Raw genomic sequence first — 20658 nt, 5'->3', positions numbered from 1 at the left:
AGGAGACTGTGATCATGTGGGAGACCTGTGGAGAGAGGGGCCCTTGCTCCGGTGCTGGAGCAGCCTGTCCTTGAAAGACTGCACCCTGTGGAAGAGTGGCCCATGCTACAGCAATTTGAGGGGGACTGTTGCCCATGGGATGGACTCATGTTGTAGCAGTTCAAAGAGAGCTGTTGCTCGTGAAACGGACTTACATCGGAGAAGTTCACGGGGAACTGTCTCCCATGGGAGGGACCCCACAGTGCAGCAGGGGAACTGTGGATTTTTCACTTCTTTTTTCTGACAAGGTCAGGATTAAGTGCACGAGACGGTATTTCTTGTTCGGATTCAGACGCTTATTAGTTCTTATCTATATTACAGTCTCACAAAGCGTGAGTTCTACATCACTTCACTCTAACAAGCTAAAAATGGAGCCATCTCTCTCTCTACAAGGCCTTTTAAGGATAAACTGTCCAATTAAGAAATGACACCTAAATTATTTTTACTTTTAACCCAATAACCAACCACCCATGGCCCACAATGCAGACTTTTTTATCCAATTACACAATACCATGCAAACCCATGAAGAAGAAAGTGAAGAAGGACTAGCCACCGCCCTAAAACCTCCATCTTGCTATATTTGTATTACTATATTCTAAAACCTTAAACTCTAAGTTTTCCACCCTGTGATATTGCACACTTCTATTCAAAGTACACACCCATAATCCCAGTTCTATCATTCAATTTTGGAAGCCTTCTCCATAGCCTCAGGTCAAATGCAGTGTTCTCTTGAGGGTCAGTGCCTGTCAGCACAGAAAGTCTAAAATTCTCAGTTTCCAGGGTTTCAACAGGCAACACGTCCTCTCCCTGAGCAGCAGGAGAAGCCATGGGTGATGAAACTACCATAGCCCCCATTCCGTCTCCTTATGCGACTGGGGTAGGAGATGGAGCTGGAAGGAGGGAGGGGTGGGAGGGAAGGTGTTTTTAAGGGCTTATTTTACTTCTCATTATCCTGCTCTGATTTTGTTAATAATACATTCACTTTATATATCTATGTTGAGCCTATTTTTCCCATGATGGTATTTGATGAGCAATCTCTCCCAGTCCTCATCTCAACCCATGAACCCTTTGTTAAATTTTCTCTCCTCTGTCCAGCTGCAGAGGGGAGTGAGTGAGAAGCTTTGGTGGGTGCCTGGAATCCAGCCAGTGGCAACCCACGACACCCTCCAATAGATGTCGGGGTAGTTGAAGACTCCCATGAGGACCAGGGCTTATGAACATAAGGTTGCTCCCATCTGTCTGTAGATCTGTCTTCCCAGTTGGGTGGCCTGTAGCAGACCCCCATTATAATGTCACCTGTCCCTTCCCTCCCTTTAATCCTTACCCATAAGCTCTCAGTCAGCTCCTCATCCATCTCCAGGTAGAGCACTATGCGCTCCAGGTGGTCATTGACCTAGGGGGTAACACTGCCTCCTCATCTCCCCTGCCTGTCTTTCCTAAAGAGCTTGTATCCTTCCATTTCAACACTCCACTCATAGAGTCATTCCACCATGTTTCTGTGATGCCAATAGGGTCAGAGCCCAGAAGCCATTTGCACATCTATAACTCCTCTTTCTTTGTGTGTTTGCATAGAGGCATTAAGGTTTGGCCCCTGATGAAGGTGGCTTACTGGCTGGAGTGCCTGGAATTCTTTGGTACTGTCCTTCACATGCTCCCCTGCTGTTGTAGATACATATTATAATATTGGCTTTTCACAAATGCTAAAATGGATTTTATATGTGTGATGTAAAAGTAACTTTGTTATAAAGATATAGTTTTTATTTCTGTTGTTAATTAAGCTTAGACCTAATAGTAAAATAGCTATGCTTGTGTTAAAATGTCTGCTTAGATGGGATAACATCCTATCACAGGCACAGGCCCTCGGCTGGGTTATAATTGATATAGACTCCATGTATTCACAGAAGGCTGATCAATATTCTTTATTAAGAAACTCATTGCTCTTTTAGATCCTAGTTTGCTACACCTGGACCTCATTGGTCCTTTACCTAAAACACCATCACCATTGGCTAATTAAGAAACCACCCTTTGGTAAACAAATTCCATAACACATTCCACATGTTCACAATACCAGGTGCAGCAAGTTAAGAATTGTTTCTCATTCTTTTCTCTGATCTTCTCACAGACATTTTCCCAGAACAATGCTTGAGAAAGTTGTCTGTTTCTTTCTGTGGCCAGAGAGCTGCTGCCACAACATCCAATGAACAGAGGATGAGGATACCTGCTACAGATATGCCAACTATCAGCATCTGCCACCTGAAGAAAGCATGGACCAAGGCCCAAACTGGAGGTGATAAGGAGAAGGAGCCAAAACCACAGCCAAGAAACATGCATGCTCTAAAAAGGCAGACCCAAGGAGGGGCCATATAAAATAGTTCCTGGAAAATGTAAACTAGTTTATGGATATGCAAAGGGTCTATGAATATGCAAAGGGATGATGTAATGGAAAAGGTATTTAAGGGGTATCCCTGAAGGTGAAGGTGTGGTCTTGGCTGAGTGCCAAGATGCACTCAGCCATAATAACCTTTGCTTTATGGTCCTTGTCTCCTATTGTCCTTTATTAAACTTTTTTAATTTTCACGGAAGAGTGAACGTGTTTTTCACACTGCTGACCTGTGATCCCTCTCCAGGCTCTGGGCATCTCTTGCTGGCACTGGCATCAAACTGGCAGGAGTGAGATGGATTGTTGTGCCACTCTCCCAGCAACTTTAGTGTAAAACCCTCTTCACCAGCTTGGCAAGTCTATGACAGGAGATGCTCTTCCCCTTGTCTGACAGATGGATGCCAAAATTTAATAATTGCAAAAAGATTTCAAAATTGCAAAATCTTAATTCAGGCATTTAGTTCCCAAGCTGCAAAAATCCATCATGTTTCTTTCAAAAAAGCACGTTTAATTACTGCACATACATTAAACGTATTTCTACTCTTCAAGTTTTTAAGTTGAAGCTATTTCTAGTAATTCATTAAAGATGCTAAATTTTATTTTGTTTTGTTTAAATGGTAGCTATAGACTCTTTTACTCACTTCAGGCCCTGCTGGTGGTGTTCTGTTGCATTTGCAAGATCTGCTCACCGTCTATGAGGTGCAGACGACCTTCAGTCTGCTTTCTCTGCCTGCAGCTGCAGGTGTAATGTAACCCCACGGCCCACACGCCTCACTCATGGGGGCAGCAGTGCTTTCCCTGCCACCAACCACGTTCCTCTCGAGGCAGGTGGGACCAGGGTTGCACTCATTGGCCATTCCATGCCCGCAGTCGCAGGCCCGTAGCGGGGCCGGTACCTGTCCATATTGTTATGAGTAAAAAAAGAGTTACCCGTATTTTTTAAGAAAAGGGTTGCAGAGTTTAAAGGTAAGCTGGGAACTGATCCCTGGCCGAGTTCTTTTGTTAGTTAAATGTTGCAATCACCTGTTAAGTATCTAGTTGTTAACCCTCTATTGTGGAGAATTCTTTCATTCTTTCTTTCAGTACCACCCTTGCCTGCTGCCAAGAGGATGACAAACCCCCCACCCCACCCAGGACAGTGGGTGGGGAGGAGATCTCAGGAGACATGCACATATGGTCTCAACCCAGACTGCAACGGGACAGGACCCCCACCAAATCCCGGAAAAAAACCCCAAAAGAAACGAGCCAAAACAGAATTGAGAGGTCAAAGAAGTGTCTAGGCAGCAGGGGCGAGGTATGAAGCCAGCAGAGACGCTGAAAACCTCGGTCACCCCTCACCCCAGTTAAAAAAGAAGTCAGTCCGGTCCAGGACTCCTGAACCGGCAAGCCAAACTGAACCTGGGGTATGCCCCCATTGCCCTCGCGAGGACAAGACTCCCGGCTCTGCCCCCTAGGGGACAGAACTGCATTTTCTTCCTCCTCCTCATCACTTCTGGGAGTGGCTGCAGGGAACCGCGGACCTGTCAACCCCCATCCTGAGCTGATCACTTTTAATACAGGCATCAAAAAGGAGAAAGATCTCCTGCCCTGTTTATTTCAGCTGGGGGCTCTCCTGGATAGCCATGCCTGAAGAGGACACCAGGACTGGGATAGCCGCCCACCCTAGGACCTCCGGGACAGCTGGCTATCAGGACCAGAGAAGATCTGCTCGGGACCAGTGACGCGGAGGAGCGCCAGATTGGTGAGAAATATCTGGCGGCGGGAGTGGGGGGCGAGTGAGTGTGAGTGTGAATGAGATGAGGGCTGGCAGCCAGAACCTCGAAGCGAGTGGGACCTCCTTGTACTGCGGTTTCAGACTCCCGCGAGGGGGCTGGCCGAGAATAGGAGGGAAGCGAGTGGAATTAGAGTGTGAGTAGCCTCCTAAGGGGGAGAGAGGGCCCCCCCGCTCCGGGCATGCAGAGGATTTCTGGGTGTGAGTGGCACACAATCCAAAAGTCCTGACGAGGCAAGTCAGGCAAATCGTAAGTCTCGAGAAGGATTCCAGCAAGCTCAAAGCCCTGCAGGCAAGTTAAGTCCTGACAAAGGGAGTCAGGCACAGATCCCGGCGAAGGAGGCCAGGGTTTGTTTTAAGTCCTGATACACAGAGAAATCAGGCAGTTGTTTTTCCTGACAGAGGGGAGTCAGGCACGGCTCAGGCTCTTACGCCAGGGTTTCATGTTTTAAGTCCTGATAGACATAAGACCTAACATTGGTAAAGTTGGGCAGTCAGGAGATCAGGCAGTTTTTCCTGACAGAGGAAGTCAGGCACGAATCGGGCTCTTACGCCGGAGTTTCGTGTGTAAAGTCCTGATAGACATAAGACCTGACATTGGTAAGGTTAGGCAGTCAAGAGATCAGGCAGTTTTAGAATAAAGTCCTGAGCTTCAGGCAATTTTTTCTTGAGATTACCTGTCAGTAGAGGCACCTTTGGGAGTTTTTTCTGTTGAGACTCGAAAAATGGGAGGATGTAATAGCAAAAAGATAGGCAAGAGGCTGAGCAATATACCTCCCCATAGTCCCTTAGGGGAACTGTTAGAGAGATGGGACTCTATAGAGGCCATGGAGGGATTAGATAAGGTTAAGATGATCCATTACTGTGTAGAAGTCTGGCCAGAATTAGAAGTGCAGGAAGGATGGCCTTGGTGTGGGACAAAGGACAAGTGGATGTGTCAGCAACTGAGTCAATATCTGACAGCTCAGGAGGGTACTGATCCCGAGCAATTATTGAATGTAGCTTGTTGGTTAAAGAGTGCTATCGGGGATGAAGGTGTGAGAATTTGTAAGGTGCAGAGGAAGAAAGAGGGGAATGAAGGAGGGGATGCTGGAATTAGTAAAAGATGGGACCCCCTGGAATATTTTCCTCCGGGTGCCCCTTTACCTTACAATCCTCTTCCTTGGGCACCTCAAAGGGCAGATCCGGCTTTTCCCCCGGCTGCTATGTCATTACTGCCTCCTCTAATTCCTTCTTCTACCCTTTTAGCTTCCCCTGTGGCAGACCCAGTATCTCCCCTGGTAACCACTCCCTCACCACCCCCTTTGGCTCCTCCAGTTCCTTCTGCACCACCACGAGTGCCTACTCCACCTGTTGCACTCTCCACCCCTTCTCCAGCTCCACTTAATATGCACTCTGGCTCTTCTCCCTCTCCTATTGCTGTCCCTTTACCTCCTCCTAGCTGGGACACAAATGCCTCCTTGCCTGGTAAACTGTTAACACCAAATACACCTGCTGACCTGCAGAGAGTTCAGGGCAATCCTGATACCCTAAAATTGGTAGTTTGGTGTCTGAGGATGGACCATACTGCAATACCCGATCTAGGACCTCCAAGGTAGAGAGACTTTTTCCCCTCAGAGAAGTTCCTATGCAAGGAGTAGCAGGAGGTGTTGGTTTTGTGAACGCTCCTCTAACTGCTTCTGAGGTGACAGGATTCAAGGAGTTAGGGCATTTAGTTGAGGACCCAGTGGGCATAGCTAACCAAGTGGATCAATTCTTAGGCCCAAATATCTACACTTGGGGGGAGATGAATTCCATTCTGAATATATTATTCTCCCCAGAAGAGGTCCAGATGATTAGGGCGGCTGGCATAAGAATTTGGGAAAAAGATAACCGTCCCGGACCCCAAGTGCCAGCAGGTGAACAGAAATTGCCACTAACGGATCCCAACTGGAACCCTAATCAGGAGGAGGGGAGGAAGGCCATGATGGAATATAGGTCTTTGATAATTCGGGGGATCAAAGAGTCAGTCCCCAAAGGAACTAATACCAGATTGGCATTTGAGGGTGCACAAGAGAAGGATGAAACTCCTGCTACTTGGCTTAATTACCTAAAGCAGAATTTCCAGCTGTATTCCAAAAGAGACCCAGACACCATGGAAGGCCAAGTATTACTAAAGGTTCAATTTGTAACCAAATCTTGGCCTGATATACGGAGAAAACTGGAAAAGATTGAAGATTGGCAAGAGAAGGACATTAATAAGTTATTGAGAGAAACATTAAAGGTGTATTTAAGGAGGGAGGAAGAAAGAGCAAAGGCCAAGGCTAAGATCATGGTTGCAGTAGCTAGAGAAAGTGTAGGGGCAAACAATTCTATCCCACGATATAAGGTAACAAAAGAATGGCCGGGTCCACCACCAGGAGGAGGCAAGGATAGGCCAGTACAGTCAGGGACTAGAGGAATGGAAAAACCTCAAGTCCCTTTGAGTGAAAGGCGTTGCTATTACTGTGGGGAAACTGGACACATTAGGAGGTTTTGTAGGAAGCTCAGTATTGATGAGGCAATAGCCAGGGAAAAAGATAATTTAGGGAGGATTCTTAGGGGTGACGATTGGAGGTGTCAAGGGCTCTACACTTTATGAGACCCAATGCAACATCTAGAGAAGCCCTTGATAAACTTTGAAAAGGGACCCCTAAATGAAGAATTTGAATTTTTGGTTGATACAGGAGCAGGTAAGTCCTGTCTCAACAAAGTACCAGAAGGTATGGTAATTAGTAAAAAGTTTTGTGAAGTTTTAGGGGCTGAAGGGAAACCATTTAGAGCATCAGTGATTGAAGATGTAAAAATAATGGGAAACTCAAGACAGTCTTGAAGTTAGAGGAAACCGATTGGCTGATCAGATAGCAAAAGAAGCAGCTTTAGAACCAGGGGATCCAGTGAAAGTTTTTAAAGCAGAAACCACACCTGAAGAGGGAGAGAGAAGAGAAGAACCCATATTTAGTGAAAAAGAATTAGAGGTTATAAAGGATTTAAAGTTACACCAGGGGCAACAAGGGGAGTGGTTAACTTCAGATAGATGGGTGTTTTTGAACAAAGCACTTGCTTGGACAGTGCTAACAGAACTACATAAACTAACCCACTGGGGAGTTCAGGGACTATGGGATCATTTTCTAAGAAATAACCTATGCATAGCTGTATATGGCCTAGCAAAAGCAATTACAAAAGGGTGTTTCATTTGTCAAAAAGTGAAACAGAAGGTCATGAGACAGGTAGTCCCTGGAGGGAGGGAATTAGCTCTAAGACCTTTCCAAAGCATACAGATAGATTTCACTGAGATGCCCCCAGTGCAGGGATACAAATATCTACTGGTTATAGTAGATCATCTCACCCATTGGGTGGAAGCTTTCCCGACTAGAAGGGAAACAGCCCAAGTTGTGGCAAGTGTAATTTTGGAGAACATTATCCCCAGATATGGAATAGTGAACACTATAGACTCAGACCGAGGTTCACATTTTGTAGCCCAAACATTGCAAAATATAATCAGAGCTTTAGGAATAAAATGGAGATTACATACTCCGTGGCACCCCCAGAGTTCTGGGAGGGTGAAGCAGATGAACAAAACTCTCAAAAATGTATTAACTAAATTGATAGAGGAGACAAAAATTAACTGGCTAAAGTGTTTGCCCCTAGCGCTTTTGCGCATCAGAACAAGACCTCGGTCTGATATAGGGATTTCACCCTATGAAATGATGTTTGGACTGCCATTCTTGTTAACACCCTATAGAACAGGAGACTATCTGGAAGGAGAAGAGGCCACCAGAAAGTATTTAGAAATCATTGGAAGGACCCTGGAAGGACTTAGAAAAAGAGGATACCTCCCCCAAACTTCCCCTCTTGACGTGAAAGTTCATAACATTAACCCAGGAGATTGGGTTCTGATAAAATCATGGAATGCTGGACCATTAATGCCTAAATTTGAAGGCCCCTTCCAGGTACTCCTCATCACTAATTCAGCTGTGTGGACCAGAGAAAAAGGTTGGACTCACATTAAGAGAATAAAAGGGCCAGTCTCACCCCCGGGCACGGGATCAGATTCAACATCAGTGTCTTTCTCTGGCATTGGACCAGATTCCACACCACTCCCACCTCTGGGCACTACACAAGATTCAACTACATCACAAGTTGATTCACCTGAGTATACTGGTATAAAAGGACCAAATGACTTAAAATTGACTCTCAAAAGGAAGAGTCAAAAAGACTGAACTGTGTCTGGTTGGTTGTTTGTCTCTGCTCAGACACGTGTAGGATGGTTCTGGGGCAGCCTGTGCTTCAAAGGGCGAATCTGGACTCTGATTTTTTGGTCTTCAGATTTGTTTATTATTTCTTATCTATATAGTTTTCTCTTTGCCCAGCCGTGATCTGACCAGCAAGGCAGCCAAAGGCCCTCTGACCGCCCACGGGGCGACCGTGTCTTTTTATAGTAAAAACTACGTATAACATATTTACCTTTTATTCCCAATACTTTTTACTTGTGTTAGCAAGTGCACCTTCACCATGAATCAATCCACAAATGCCAACATCACCACAGAAGATGGATGACAAGAAGAAGAACTACGAGACAGGCTTTGATTTCTCTATCTTGTCTCTATAATTCCTTTGTACTAAAACTCTAAAACTTATATTTCACTCTGTAAATATATCATTCTTGCACCATTCAAACTCGGGTGACTCTTTATGTCCTCATACACAGGTGGTACATCTTTAGAAGGGTCAAAGTCAAGCCACCAGGCACTTTTGGCAACATTCCATGACTTCTGAGCTCCCCAAGGGTTCTCTCGGTAGCTCTGGACATCCGGAGTGATGTGCTGAGTTCCTACATCTCCCCCTTCTGTTTGCACAAAAGCACTTCTTTTGCAACTTGACTCATGGCACGCTGTACACATAAAAAGATGCACGGTACAAAAAGCATGAGGACTATGAGAACTAATAAAACATAAAACTCTATTCTTAAAAGCTCTCTCCATAAAAGAGAAAGGTCAAAGAACTTAACTAAGTCATCAATCTAAGACAGTGATTTCACTAAGTTTCTTTATACTGTTTTCTATTTTTTGGATATTTTCGTGAATCGCCTTTGAATGGTTAGAGAGATTCATGCAGTACATTCTTTCAAACTCTTCGCATCTATGTCTATGAGCAAACAACAGATAATCGATCGCTGCTCTGTTCTTAAGAGTTGCCTGTCTTACACTGTCTATGTCTTCCAACATGTCGCTCAGTGTAAGAGAGAGTGATTGAGCATGTTTGCTCAACTAACAACTCATGTGATCTAGTTGAGTCAAGGCTACTCCTGACGCTGTCTGAGGTGAGAAGATTGCTGTCGCAATTCTCTTTGCCTTGTTTTAAGTGTACACTTCATCATCACAATCTGCACTATAATGTTGTAAAGATCTTTTTTCTTTATGTTTTTGCTCTTTCAGCAATTTCAAATCTGGTGACAGCATTGAAATCTTTCCAGTGCTGCATGGACTTGACATTTGCAGGAACACTGTGCCAAATTCTGTCTTTGCAAATCAAGAAGAATCTTCTTGGCAACTGCACTGGAACTTGGAGTGACTTTCTGGTTGTCGTCGTGGTGTTCTTGCACTAAGCCAATGCATTTTTATAAAATTTATGATTTGGAGTGACGTCGGTGGTTTTGTTTGTTTTTGCTACATTTGGAATTTCAAACTGCATGCATAGCTCTATTGCCATGGATCTGAAAATTTCTAATTCTTGAGGTTCAGTAGAAGCTACAGGAAGGAGATGCATCTAAGCACACTACTCGTTCACAGGATCTTTAACGACTTGTGAAATTTCAACTGGAGGGTGTCTTGGAATCGGCTACTCGCTCACTGGCAACTTGAACCTTGCATGCTGAGAATGGTCTCTCTGGTCTGGAGTGTGTCAGGCAGATACTATCTAAGTTTGCTGCCTGGGCTAAAGCTTCTCAAACATTTTTTTTTGGTTGATCAACAGGTAAATTTGCCTTGTTGTTTAGAGCAACAGACAATTATGAAGCTCATGACGTTACTTTTGTGAAAAAACATTTCCATCTTTTCACTTTAAACTTTAAAGGAAAACTCTTAAAGTCTTTATTCTTTTGTTTCTTCTGAGTCATTGCTTGCAGCTTGAGCTTCTTCTGAGTGCTTGTCTCTTTGTTTCTGGCATCAGTGCTTTCTTGTTCTTGTGTCTGAAATGGCTTCACGTGCCGCACCGACACTTCAGACTTTGCTCTGTGGAAACACAAGCTAAACTCTTGCTCTAAGTGATTAGTTTGAAAGGACTCTATTTGTCTTGACTCTCGGTTTCTGATCAAAACTAAAGGATTCTCTCTTAGTTTTGCTTGAGAGCTATTTGAGAAATGTCTCAAGATTGGTGGATTGGGCTCTGAAGATGAACTGTTAAGAAAATTTAACACATAAAACTCTTTGTTTAATTTCATGTGAGGCGTCACCTCTGGCTCTCCCCTTTTTTGTCTATCTAAAAGGGATTTCAGGGTGTGATGTGTTTTTTCAATGATTGCTTTATTTGTGGATGAATGTGAAATGCTAAATGTGTGTCTGACACTCCACCTTTTCAGGAATTTGTCAAGCACTTTGCTTGTATATGTTGGGCCATTGTCTGTTTTTATTTCTTGAGGTACGCCTAATGATGCAAATGCTTGCAAGAAATGACGAACAGGCATGATCTGCTGTTTTCTCTGCATGTGCTGAAGCAAAGACTGCTCTTGAGAATGTGTCTACTGAAACATGAACATTTTTGAGTTTTCTAAATGATGAATATTTTGTGACGTCAGCTTGCCACAGTTGAAGACTTTGCAGTCTTTGTGGATTGACTGTTCTTGTGGAAGCAGGTGGCTGCAGAAGCTGACAATTTGGACAAGCACTAATGATTTCTCTCGCCTGAGTTTTTGTGAGACGGAAAGATTCTATCAGCACTTGTGCATTCTGATGAAAAAATGCATGACTTAATCTTGCTTGCTCAAAAATGTCTGGAAGTGTTTGTGAAATGGGCATTGTCAACTTGTTTGCTCGAGCATTCTCTTCTGCTAGAAATCTTGGAAGTGTTGTGTGAGCTCTCATGTGAGTGATAAAATATTCGTGTTCCTTGCTTTCTAGCAATGTTTTCATGCTTGCCAGATATGAATATAAAACTTTGTTGTTGGCTTCTTTCAAAAGTGTACTTTCTAATTGTCTTACTACACTCGTGACATATGCAGAATCTGTGACTAAATTGAGAGGTTGCTTGAATAACTGAAATGCTTGGCTGACAGCTGCTAATTCTACAATTTGTGGAGAGCTTTGAACTGTCTTCACATTTGAGTCTCAGTCTCCTGTCGTTGAGTTCATCTACGTGATCACTGACTTGTGTGTCTTCTTTGAGCTATCAGTGAACACTGATCTCGTCTAGAGGTTCTTTACTTATTCTTGGCTTTGCTCTGTAACATATTTGTGATTGCAACACTTTGGGCTGCGGAAAGTTAATTGTGTAAGTTCTTGGAAAGGCTAACAATGCAATTAACAAGTCTTTCGATTTTTGCATTGCTCAATCGAAAAAATCTTTCTTCAAAGGTAAATGGATGATTGAGAATTCCTGTCTTGCTATTGTCAGCAATTTTGTTCTTCTTTTTATGATGATCTGTGCTGCCATTTCTAAATCTGTGAGAATTGTTTTTGAAGGCTTGTATGGTAAGAAAATCTACTCTATGAATAATAAAGAATTTCTTTGAGATGAATCTCATTGGAAGATCAAACTATGGAACTGTGTTTTTTTTCTTAGCACTGTCAACTCAAAAGGAAACGATTCAACAAATCAATGTGCTTGTCTTTTCTGAATAGCATCTGTACTTTTTTCTAATTCTTTGCTTCTCATGTGAGTGTCTTGGGAGATCGAATGTCTGTGTCTCTTCTCAAGAGATCGAGCAACGCTGGAATGTCGCTGTTCGTGATTCTTAAAATTGGTCTCATCTAGTTGATTTCTCCTAAGAGTTGTTGTAAATCATGCAGATTGTTGACTTTTGTGCTGACTTCTATCTTCTGGGGTCCTATTGTTTTCTCTGAGATCTTCTACTCTAGATATTTCTAAGGTGCGACTTCTTGGATTTTTGAAACACTGATTTCTAAACTTGCTTTTTGCACTTTTGCAATCACACAGTCACGAGCTTTTTGCAGCTCTTGTTGTGTTGATGCCGCAATGAGCAAATCATCTATATAATGAATGATCTTCACTTTCGGGAATTTTTTCTGCGCTGGTGACAAAGCTCGTGTCACGTACTATTAACAGATTGTCGGCGAGTTCTTCAGACCTTGAGGAAGTACGACTCAATGGTACCGCTGCAGAGGCGTTTCTTTGTTAGCACTTGGAACAGAAAAGGCAAGTCTTGGCGCATCATCTGGATGAAGCAGAATACTGAAAAAACAATCTTTGAGGTCAATGACCACAAGTGGCTAATCTCTGGGAATCATCGAAACTGATGGAAGTCCTAGCTGAAGAGGTCTCATGTCTTCAATGACTTTGTTGATCTTCTTGAGATCATGCAACAGTCTTCATTTGCTTGATAGTTTCTTTTTAATGATGAACACTGGAGAATTCTAAGGGCTGTCTGTTGGCTTGATGTGTCTCTTTTGCAATTGTTCTTGGACTAGGTTTTTCAGTGCACTCAACTTTTCTCGTTCAAGGGGCTACTGATCTACCCAACCTGGATCATCTGGTTTTTAAGTCAGCTTCAGTGTGGCGAGTGCTGCAGTGGCTCCGACTAAAAATCTACCTCGATCTTTGTGCCTCATTGTGTTAAAAGATCTCTTCTTCAAACTGTGATTGGCTTTTGCACAACAAAAGGAAGAATGATTGCCATCTTGTTTTTTGGTTCTGTCACAACGATGGAATTCTCACTTCGCAGACACAGAGAAACTCCCCCTATGCCTGAGAGAGACTCTAAGGGTGCAATCAAGCTCCAATCAAGGGGCTAAAAAATGTAAGATACTACTGTGACATCTGCCCCTGTGTCAAGCATTCTTCTGACCGCTATTGTTCTGTCTCTACAAGTCAACTGACAAGTGAGTGTGGGTCGATCTCGGCTTATGTGCTTTATCCATGTGGTGTGTATCTCAACATGCTCTTTCAAAGGAAGCCCTTCTTCGTCGAAAATTGACATGACTTGCTCAATGGCATGTGGTGGCAAGGTGAAAGGTCTTGCGACTTGAGTGTTTTCTGCCACGGTCAATGGTGGACAGAGAACTCTTGCTAAAACTGTTAGCTCTGTATTCTTGTCCGCTGAAACAACGAGCCTAAGGATGCTACTTCTGTCTTGTCTTACTATTAAAAAATCTTGCTTCTTGTATGAATCTCTGTGGACACCTGTTGGTATCTCCACATGACTTTCATCTAAGAAGTATATTAATTTTGAAGCTGCCAGTGTGCACTGTGCTCTTGGTGGGAGGAGGTCTGGGTCGCTGGGGAATCGGCTGAGGACTTTGTTGAGGGTGTCTGCTTGACGTTCTCTGATGACTGTCTTGCTTGCTCTTGTGCCATCGCTATCACTTACGTCATGGCGCGCTGGCGATCTGCAGGCACGCTCCTTTTTCCGTTTCTCGGATACGGTAAAGGATTCTTTTCTGCGTATGTCTGAGAATAACATTCTTTCACAGAGTTCCTTCTTCTTCCGCACTGTGCGCAGAGTGGTTTTTGCGGTGTTGGTGCTTGCACTTGTGCATGCGCTTGTGGACAATTCTTCTTCATGTGTCCAAACACCCCACACTTGTAGCATTGTCCTCTTGATGGATTGTTCTTCTTCTGGATGGTTGCAAGAACTTTTTCTATTATTTCATTTTGCTGTTGAAGCATTTTTTCCAGCACTTTTTCTTCTGACTGTTTTTCTGAGTGTCTTTTCATCTGTGCTTCTTATTCTTCTCTCAGCTTGTCTCTCATGATCGACGCAACATGTTGAGGTGTTCTCACTTTGCTGCATGCCTCCACCATCTCTGCCAAGGATGGTCGTCTTGGCATTGCAGTGATGACTTGTTGACAATCTGGGTTGGCATTTGTCACAATAGAGTATGACACGGTACAAAAGTACACGACTCCATCAAAAGGTGCAAGAGAGAGATTTATTATTTGCAAGGTTGCTTTTATACTTTTCAAGACACTTACACCCATCCAGCATACACATTCAATGTCCATTGGTCATATAAGAGAAACAAAGTTCCCAGTAGGTTATTGGGGAGCCACCTCACTCTGTAAGCTAGCCAGAGTCCATATCTCTTAACTTTCTCTCCTCCACTCTGTCTCCATGGTGACAACCTTGGTCTTCCTTCAGGAGAGATATGGGGCTTCTCCTTTTCTTCAGGAGGCCTTTGCTAGCTCACGAAAACAGCACAGAATGTCTTTCCCACAGGCATTGCCAAAGGCTAGACTTTCCATGAGAGGTTGCGTCACGTTTTCGATTGTCACCTGCCTATCTACAGCTTGCGAGAGTCGATCTATAAATGATGAATATGGTTCTGTAGGACCTTGCTTGATGCATGAGAATGGAACGTCTGGAACTCTTGCCGGAGCAATCTGCAAGATCGCTCTTCGCGCCGCTTCTTTAACGTCATTCAACACTCTCCTTGGAAGTCATACTGCTTGCTGGATTGTCATCTGGAGGATCTCTTGCTAACTGTGCCACGGTGAGGTTTGCGTTTGGCCCACTTTGATAACTGTTCTTCAACTCTGTGAGATACCTTCGCCATCTTTTTTCTCAGATGAGATTCTGTGTGTTTGTGAGGATCATCGACACAAGGCTTCGAATATCATATGGTGTGAGGTCATATATATTAAATGTCTCCCTCAGGAGTTGTTTGAAATATTGTGAATTCAGCCCATTATTTTGAATGGCCTTTGCTAAGTCTTTGATTACGTCGTGACCCATCTTTTCTCACCTTGGATTCTGGCTCTGTGCATCATACGTCACTGGCATTGTCAGATCTCTTGATCTCTGTAGCAGATCCTTCTCTTTGGACAACGCTTTCTTGATGCGTTTCTAATATCTATCGTCTTCACTGGCTGTTGTTCTTCTTCTGGAAACTCTATTGGCAACTGCATGCACAGTGGAGTCGTGGAGGTCATTGGTGATTCTTTGGTCTACATTCTTTGACTTGAGGTTTTTGGCTTCACTCCCAAATCTGAAAAAGGAATTTGAAATTTTTGTGGCTGTGTCTTCCTTGCTGTATCAAACGAATGTAGAAAGCTCTTTGCTGCTTCTGCTGCTGAAAACATCTATGCCGGAATTCTTTTCGATCTTGTGATTTGTATCATGTTTTCTCCTTGTAGTTGTGCTTCATGTGATGTGTCTTTAAATTCATAAGATTCTGAAGTCGATGGATAATTCATTTGTTGTGTTGTTTTCTTTGATGTGGTTTTCTTTTTATATGTGGTTGGAAAAAACTGGTGCATTGTTGCAGTCTGGCCACGAGATGGCGCTGTGGCTCTGCTGACCAGGTCTGATATGTCTTGCGCTGCGGTCATCCCCCCACAGGGTGGTGCTGTCATCTGCTTGGGCGACCGTGATGACATCACGAACTCAATCAGCTCTTCAGCTGTTTCGGCTGAGTGCAGAATTTGTGATTGTTGGAACCAAGTTTGCACGAATTTTGAATGAGCTAACAATGGAGGCTGAATACGTGAACGCCTCTCTGGGATGGGAGAGGTTTGAACCACAAGGATTGAGATCAAGGGGGCCGGAACCGGAGAGGGGGTGGAGCCCCGGGATGTGGAACTCTGAGCACGGCCCCTCTTCGCCCGAGACGTCACAGGGGATCGGACTTGCCCCCGACTGCGCTTTGTCCACACTTTCCGCGCGTGCGCACCCTCGGAAATGCTTCTTGTCTCTCCTACACTGACGTCACTGTCTCTGTCTCGTTCCACCTCTGATGTCTCTTCCCTAGTGTCTGTTTCTGACTCCCTCTCTTCCTCTGTTGACGCTGTATCCACGCTCCCTGTCTGTGCGTGCAGCCCTTGCCCCGCCTGTGCCTGCATTCGCTCCGCGATCCGGACAAATCGCCGCGTCTCGACTTCTGGGTCCTGCATCATCACTGCGCGTCCTCTGCGTCTACTTATGGGTGCCGCTTGGAGCTCTGAAGCTGCTCCAAGCTTACCGCCAGCATCTGATGTGGACCCTATGATTTGAGAGCTCTTCTCGGATGTCCCACGAGTCCCCCCTCTCGGGCATGTCTCCGGCACCGCGCCAGCCGAGATTGCCACTGCGCTCGGTGTCGTGCTCACAAAATTCGCACTACAACTCATGTCCCCCACCGCCTCCGTGCTCCCCCTGCTGGCCAGGACCGCCGCGGCGAGAAAGCGTTTCCCTCACCCCTCTGATCCCCCTTCGACCCCCCTTTCCGTCTCCCTTTGGCTTTTGTGGACTGGGAGGAACCGCCCCTACAGGATGTCCTGACTCCTCAGTCTCACTGGGGGAAAACTTTAATTCATCTGGGATTGGGATCGTATTTGTGTCTGAGTCAGAGCCTGAACCCCCTGCAGTTTCTGGGGTTTCAGGGCGTTTTGGAGGTCTCTTGGATTTTCGGGGTAGTGGGACTGGAGGCAGTGACACTCCTCCTTGCTCCCTTTCTTCGGGAGCTGCCTCCCTCGGGCCAATTGGGACTAGAGTCAATCTCTGCTCCGAGCCTGTCTCTCATCCCCCCTGCCGCTGTGGGATTTGTAACAAGTAATTGCCTGGCTAACCTCCGAGATTTAGCCAAGGTAGCCTCTAACATGGTCCTTGCTGGAGACAGCAATTTCAAGGCCGTCTCATCCTTTTTTGTAGCTAAGAGATATATATGTCTATTAACTTCCTGCCAGAAACCTACTTCAAACAACAGACGGGTCTCTGAAAATGGGTAATTAAATCTCACCCACAACAGTAAATCCTTGAGCTCTTTCTTAGAAATTCCCTCTGTGTGCACCTCTGCCACGCCTTGTAAGGCTGACAGAATCTCTAATTGCTCCTGTGAGTATGTGTTCCCCATGTTCCTAATTTTTTACCTTCTCACTGAATTTGTGTAGTCAGAGCAGTCCGAAGGCTCCCGATATCTGTCCAGCAGATGACAGGAGATGGATTCAGGGCGCCTTTCTGATTCCGGTCCGGGCTGTTCTGGTACAAGCTTTCTTCGGCAGAAGTGGAGTGCGATGTTCTCAATGGCTGCTGCTTCTCCAGATTCTTCTGGTTGCCTTCCCAAGGAGTTATCAGTGCTCTCCTGGGAACAAGTCCAGCTCCGGGAACTGCCCGCCTAGGAGCTGCCCGCTTGGACACAGCCCACCCAGGGACGCCAAATGTCTGGTCGGCTGTCTGTCTCTGCCCAGACACGCGTAGGATGGTTCTGGGGCAGCCTGTGCTTCAAAGGGCAAATCTGGACTCTGATTTTTTGGTCTTCAGATTTGTTTATTATTTCTTATCTATATAGTTTTCTCTTTGCCCAGCCGTGATCTGACCAGCAAGGCAGCCAAAGGCACTCTGACCGTCCACGGGGCGACCGTGTCTTTTTATAGTAAAAACTACGTATAACATATTTACCTTTTATTCCCAATACTTTTTACTTGTGTTAGCAAGTGCATCTTCACCATGAACTAATCTACAAATGCTAACAACATCACCACAGAAGATGGATGACAAGAAGAAGAACTACGAGACAGGCTTTGATTTCTCTATCTTGTCTCTATAATTCCTTTGTACTAAAACTCTAAAACTTATATTTCACTCTGTAAATATATCATTCTTGCACCATTCAAACTCGGGTGACTCTTTATGTCCTCATACACAGGTGGTACATCTTTAGAAGGGTCAAAGTCAAGCCACCAGGCACTTTTGGCAACATTCCATGACTTCTGAGCTCCCCAAGGGTTCTTTCGGTAGCTCTGGACATCCGGAGTGATGTGCTGAGTTCCCACAGAACTGTATAGGAAAAGAGTTTAGTATCAGACCCATAACATATCTAAAAGTGTTGTAAGACAGTTCTGTGTTTAAATGAGGTTTGTAAAACTCTAAAAAACTGTTAATAAGTAATTCTGGGTAAGCTCCCCCAACTTAAAATCAAATACTCCAAGGTAATCTTCTACAGAGTACCCTCCCTAGGAGAAACAAAAATTAGTAAGGACAGACCAAGAGAGGTAACCAGAGAAGCAAGTAAAAAGGGACTCAAAAGGGCTTAAAAACTTCATGTAAGTGAAATTCCCAAGAGGCAAGGCCGGGTGGGCAGGCTGTGTAAGATGACCCATACCGGACTCTTGGGAAAGGTAGTAATGATGGCTTTGATTGCTGGCAGTGCTCTGGGGAGCCCAGGAGAGCCATGCTGTGAGTGCTGCCAACCCCTCGAGGAGGGAGAAATAAGCTCCTTGTCGAGAGTCCATATAGATTTTAACCCTAATTGTGTTAACCTCTCCCAACTGGTCTTTTGTGAAAAGGATGAGAAAACGTATTGGATGGCCCAGAATACTTCCACTTTTATGCAGCAACTCCTGGGAGAGTGCCCTGTAGGAGAAGCCAATTTGAGCTTTGAATGTGATGTTACTGAAAAAAGCTTGGTAGATCTGGTAAAAAGACGAGATGGTAAAAGCGGTAAGAAAAATGGTTTGTAAAAGGTATTTAGCAGTAAAGAACTTTGCTACTTGGTGGATCCCAAGAGATGCAAATAAATTTAAGTCTGTTGAGAAAAAAGAAAGGGACAAGTGTATCTACCATGAGGTATATGAACTTTATGAGTGTATAAACCCCTTTTGGAAAAGGAAAAAACTGTGTAAATGTTGGGAGAGCCCTAAACCCCTGGTTTTGATCTCTGGTACTACAGCATTCACTGAATTGTCAGGAGACTGGTCTGGCAGTTGCACTACTGGAATGATAAAACCAGATTTCTTTTTATTACCCAAAGAATCTGGATCAAGTTTAGGAGTTCCTATATACAAAGATTTAAGAGAAACCAAACAGAAAAATCAAAGTACAATAGAAATTGAGATAAGCCAAAATTGTAAGGGCCAAGTTCAGACCCCAATATCTATGTTAAATAGAATCATCAGGCTCCAAGCAGTATTACAGATAAAGAATGCAATCATTAGAAACATTTCAACGGAGATAAAAAACCTAGCATATGTAAACAACCAAGAACGGACTCCTACACTTGATTCCAGTTGGTGGGATAACCTATGGACTTTAAAAAAGGATTTATGGGAAAAAGTAACTTTCCCCACTGTGCGTATACTTGGGGAATTGCTTTTTTTACTGTGCTTATGTCCCTGCTTCATTAGAATTGTGGTATCTGCCATGCAGACCAACCTAAAGATCTCAAAAAAATTTAACCTTAAGAAACCAAGGAAAGTAACAAAGTTAAGCAACCATGATTACCAGAGCGCTCAATAAATTTATAATCAATACAAAAAATTAAAGTTGATGCTAGCTTAAGTTTAAGCTCAATCAAAAAAAAAAAAGAGGGGGGACTGTTATGAGTAAAAAAAGAGTTACCTGTTTTTTTTAAGAAAAGGGTTGCAGAGTTTAAAGGTAAGCTGGGAACTGATCCCTGGCCGAGTTCTTTTGTTAGTTAAATGTTGCAATCACCTGTTAAGTATCTAGTTGTTAACCCTCTATTGTGGAGAATTCTTTCATTCTTTCTTTCAGTACCACCCTTGCCTGCTGCCAAGAGGATGACAAACCCCCCACCCCACCCAGGACAGTGGGTGGGGAGGAGATCTCAGGAGACATGCACATATGGTCTCAACCCAGACTGCAACGGGACAGGACCCCCACCAAATCCCGGAAAAAAACCCCAAAAGAAACGAGCCAAAACAGAATTGAGAGGTCAAAGAAGTGTTTAGGCAGCAGGGGCAAGGTCCAAAGCCGGCAGAGACGCTGAAAACCTCGGTCACCCCTCATCCCAGTTAAAAAAGAAGTCAGTCCGGTCCAGGACTCCTGAACCGGCAGGCCAAACTGAACCTGGGGTATGCCCCCATTGCCCTCGCGAGGACGGGACTCCCGGCTCTGCCCCCTAGGGGACAGAGCTGCATTTTCCTCCTCCTCCTCATCACTTCTGGGAGTGGCTGCAGGGAACAGCAGACCTGTGTACCTCCCCATCCTGAGCTGATCACTTTTAATAAAGGCATCAAAAAGGAGAAAGATCTCCTGCCCTGTTTATTTCACATATGTCGCACACTGACCTTCCAGCAGTCCCAGGCTGATTTGTATGACCCGCATCTCGGTTTCGACATTGCAGCGCTCAATCCAGGCCGCAGTGGTGCGAAATGCCAGCCAGAGCTGTCACTGCTTCCCCAGTGTCTGTCCTCTTCCCAGGCCACTCTCTCGACCAGCTGCTGGTGTCAGTAAGAGTGACACTGTTAGAGCTGTGCTACTGCACATTTAATTACGGCGGCGGCGCAAGGGATTTCCCCGCCTCCCCGTGTGGAACGTTCGGTATTGTTCCCGTGACATTAC

The 20658-nt window shown here is 44.6% G+C and overlaps 1 protein-coding gene across 1 annotated transcript; it reads right to left on the bottom strand.

The window, feature by feature from the left end:
* Nucleotides 1-8663: 8663 nt before the first annotated feature.
* On the bottom strand, nucleotides 8664-20655 carry LOC132341469 (uncharacterized). Its single transcript, XM_059873050.1, has 2 exons — nucleotides 20385-20655; nucleotides 8664-18135 (listed from the first exon to the last, which is right to left on the bottom strand). The coding sequence occupies exon 2, from the start codon at nucleotides 16488-16490 to the stop codon at nucleotides 15465-15467; it is 1026 nt and encodes a 341-aa protein (XP_059729033.1). The 5' UTR covers nucleotides 16491-18135; nucleotides 20385-20655; the 3' UTR covers nucleotides 8664-15464.
* Between the last annotated feature and the right edge of the window lie 3 nt (nucleotides 20656-20658).

Source organism: Haemorhous mexicanus, chromosome W (assembly GCF_027477595.1).
Source record: "Haemorhous mexicanus isolate bHaeMex1 chromosome W, bHaeMex1.pri, whole genome shotgun sequence".
Classification (NCBI taxonomy): Eukaryota; Metazoa; Chordata; class Aves; order Passeriformes; family Fringillidae; genus Haemorhous; species Haemorhous mexicanus.
The sequence above is the reverse complement of the archived record's forward strand: the minus strand, read 5'-3'. Positions and strand labels throughout refer to the sequence as shown.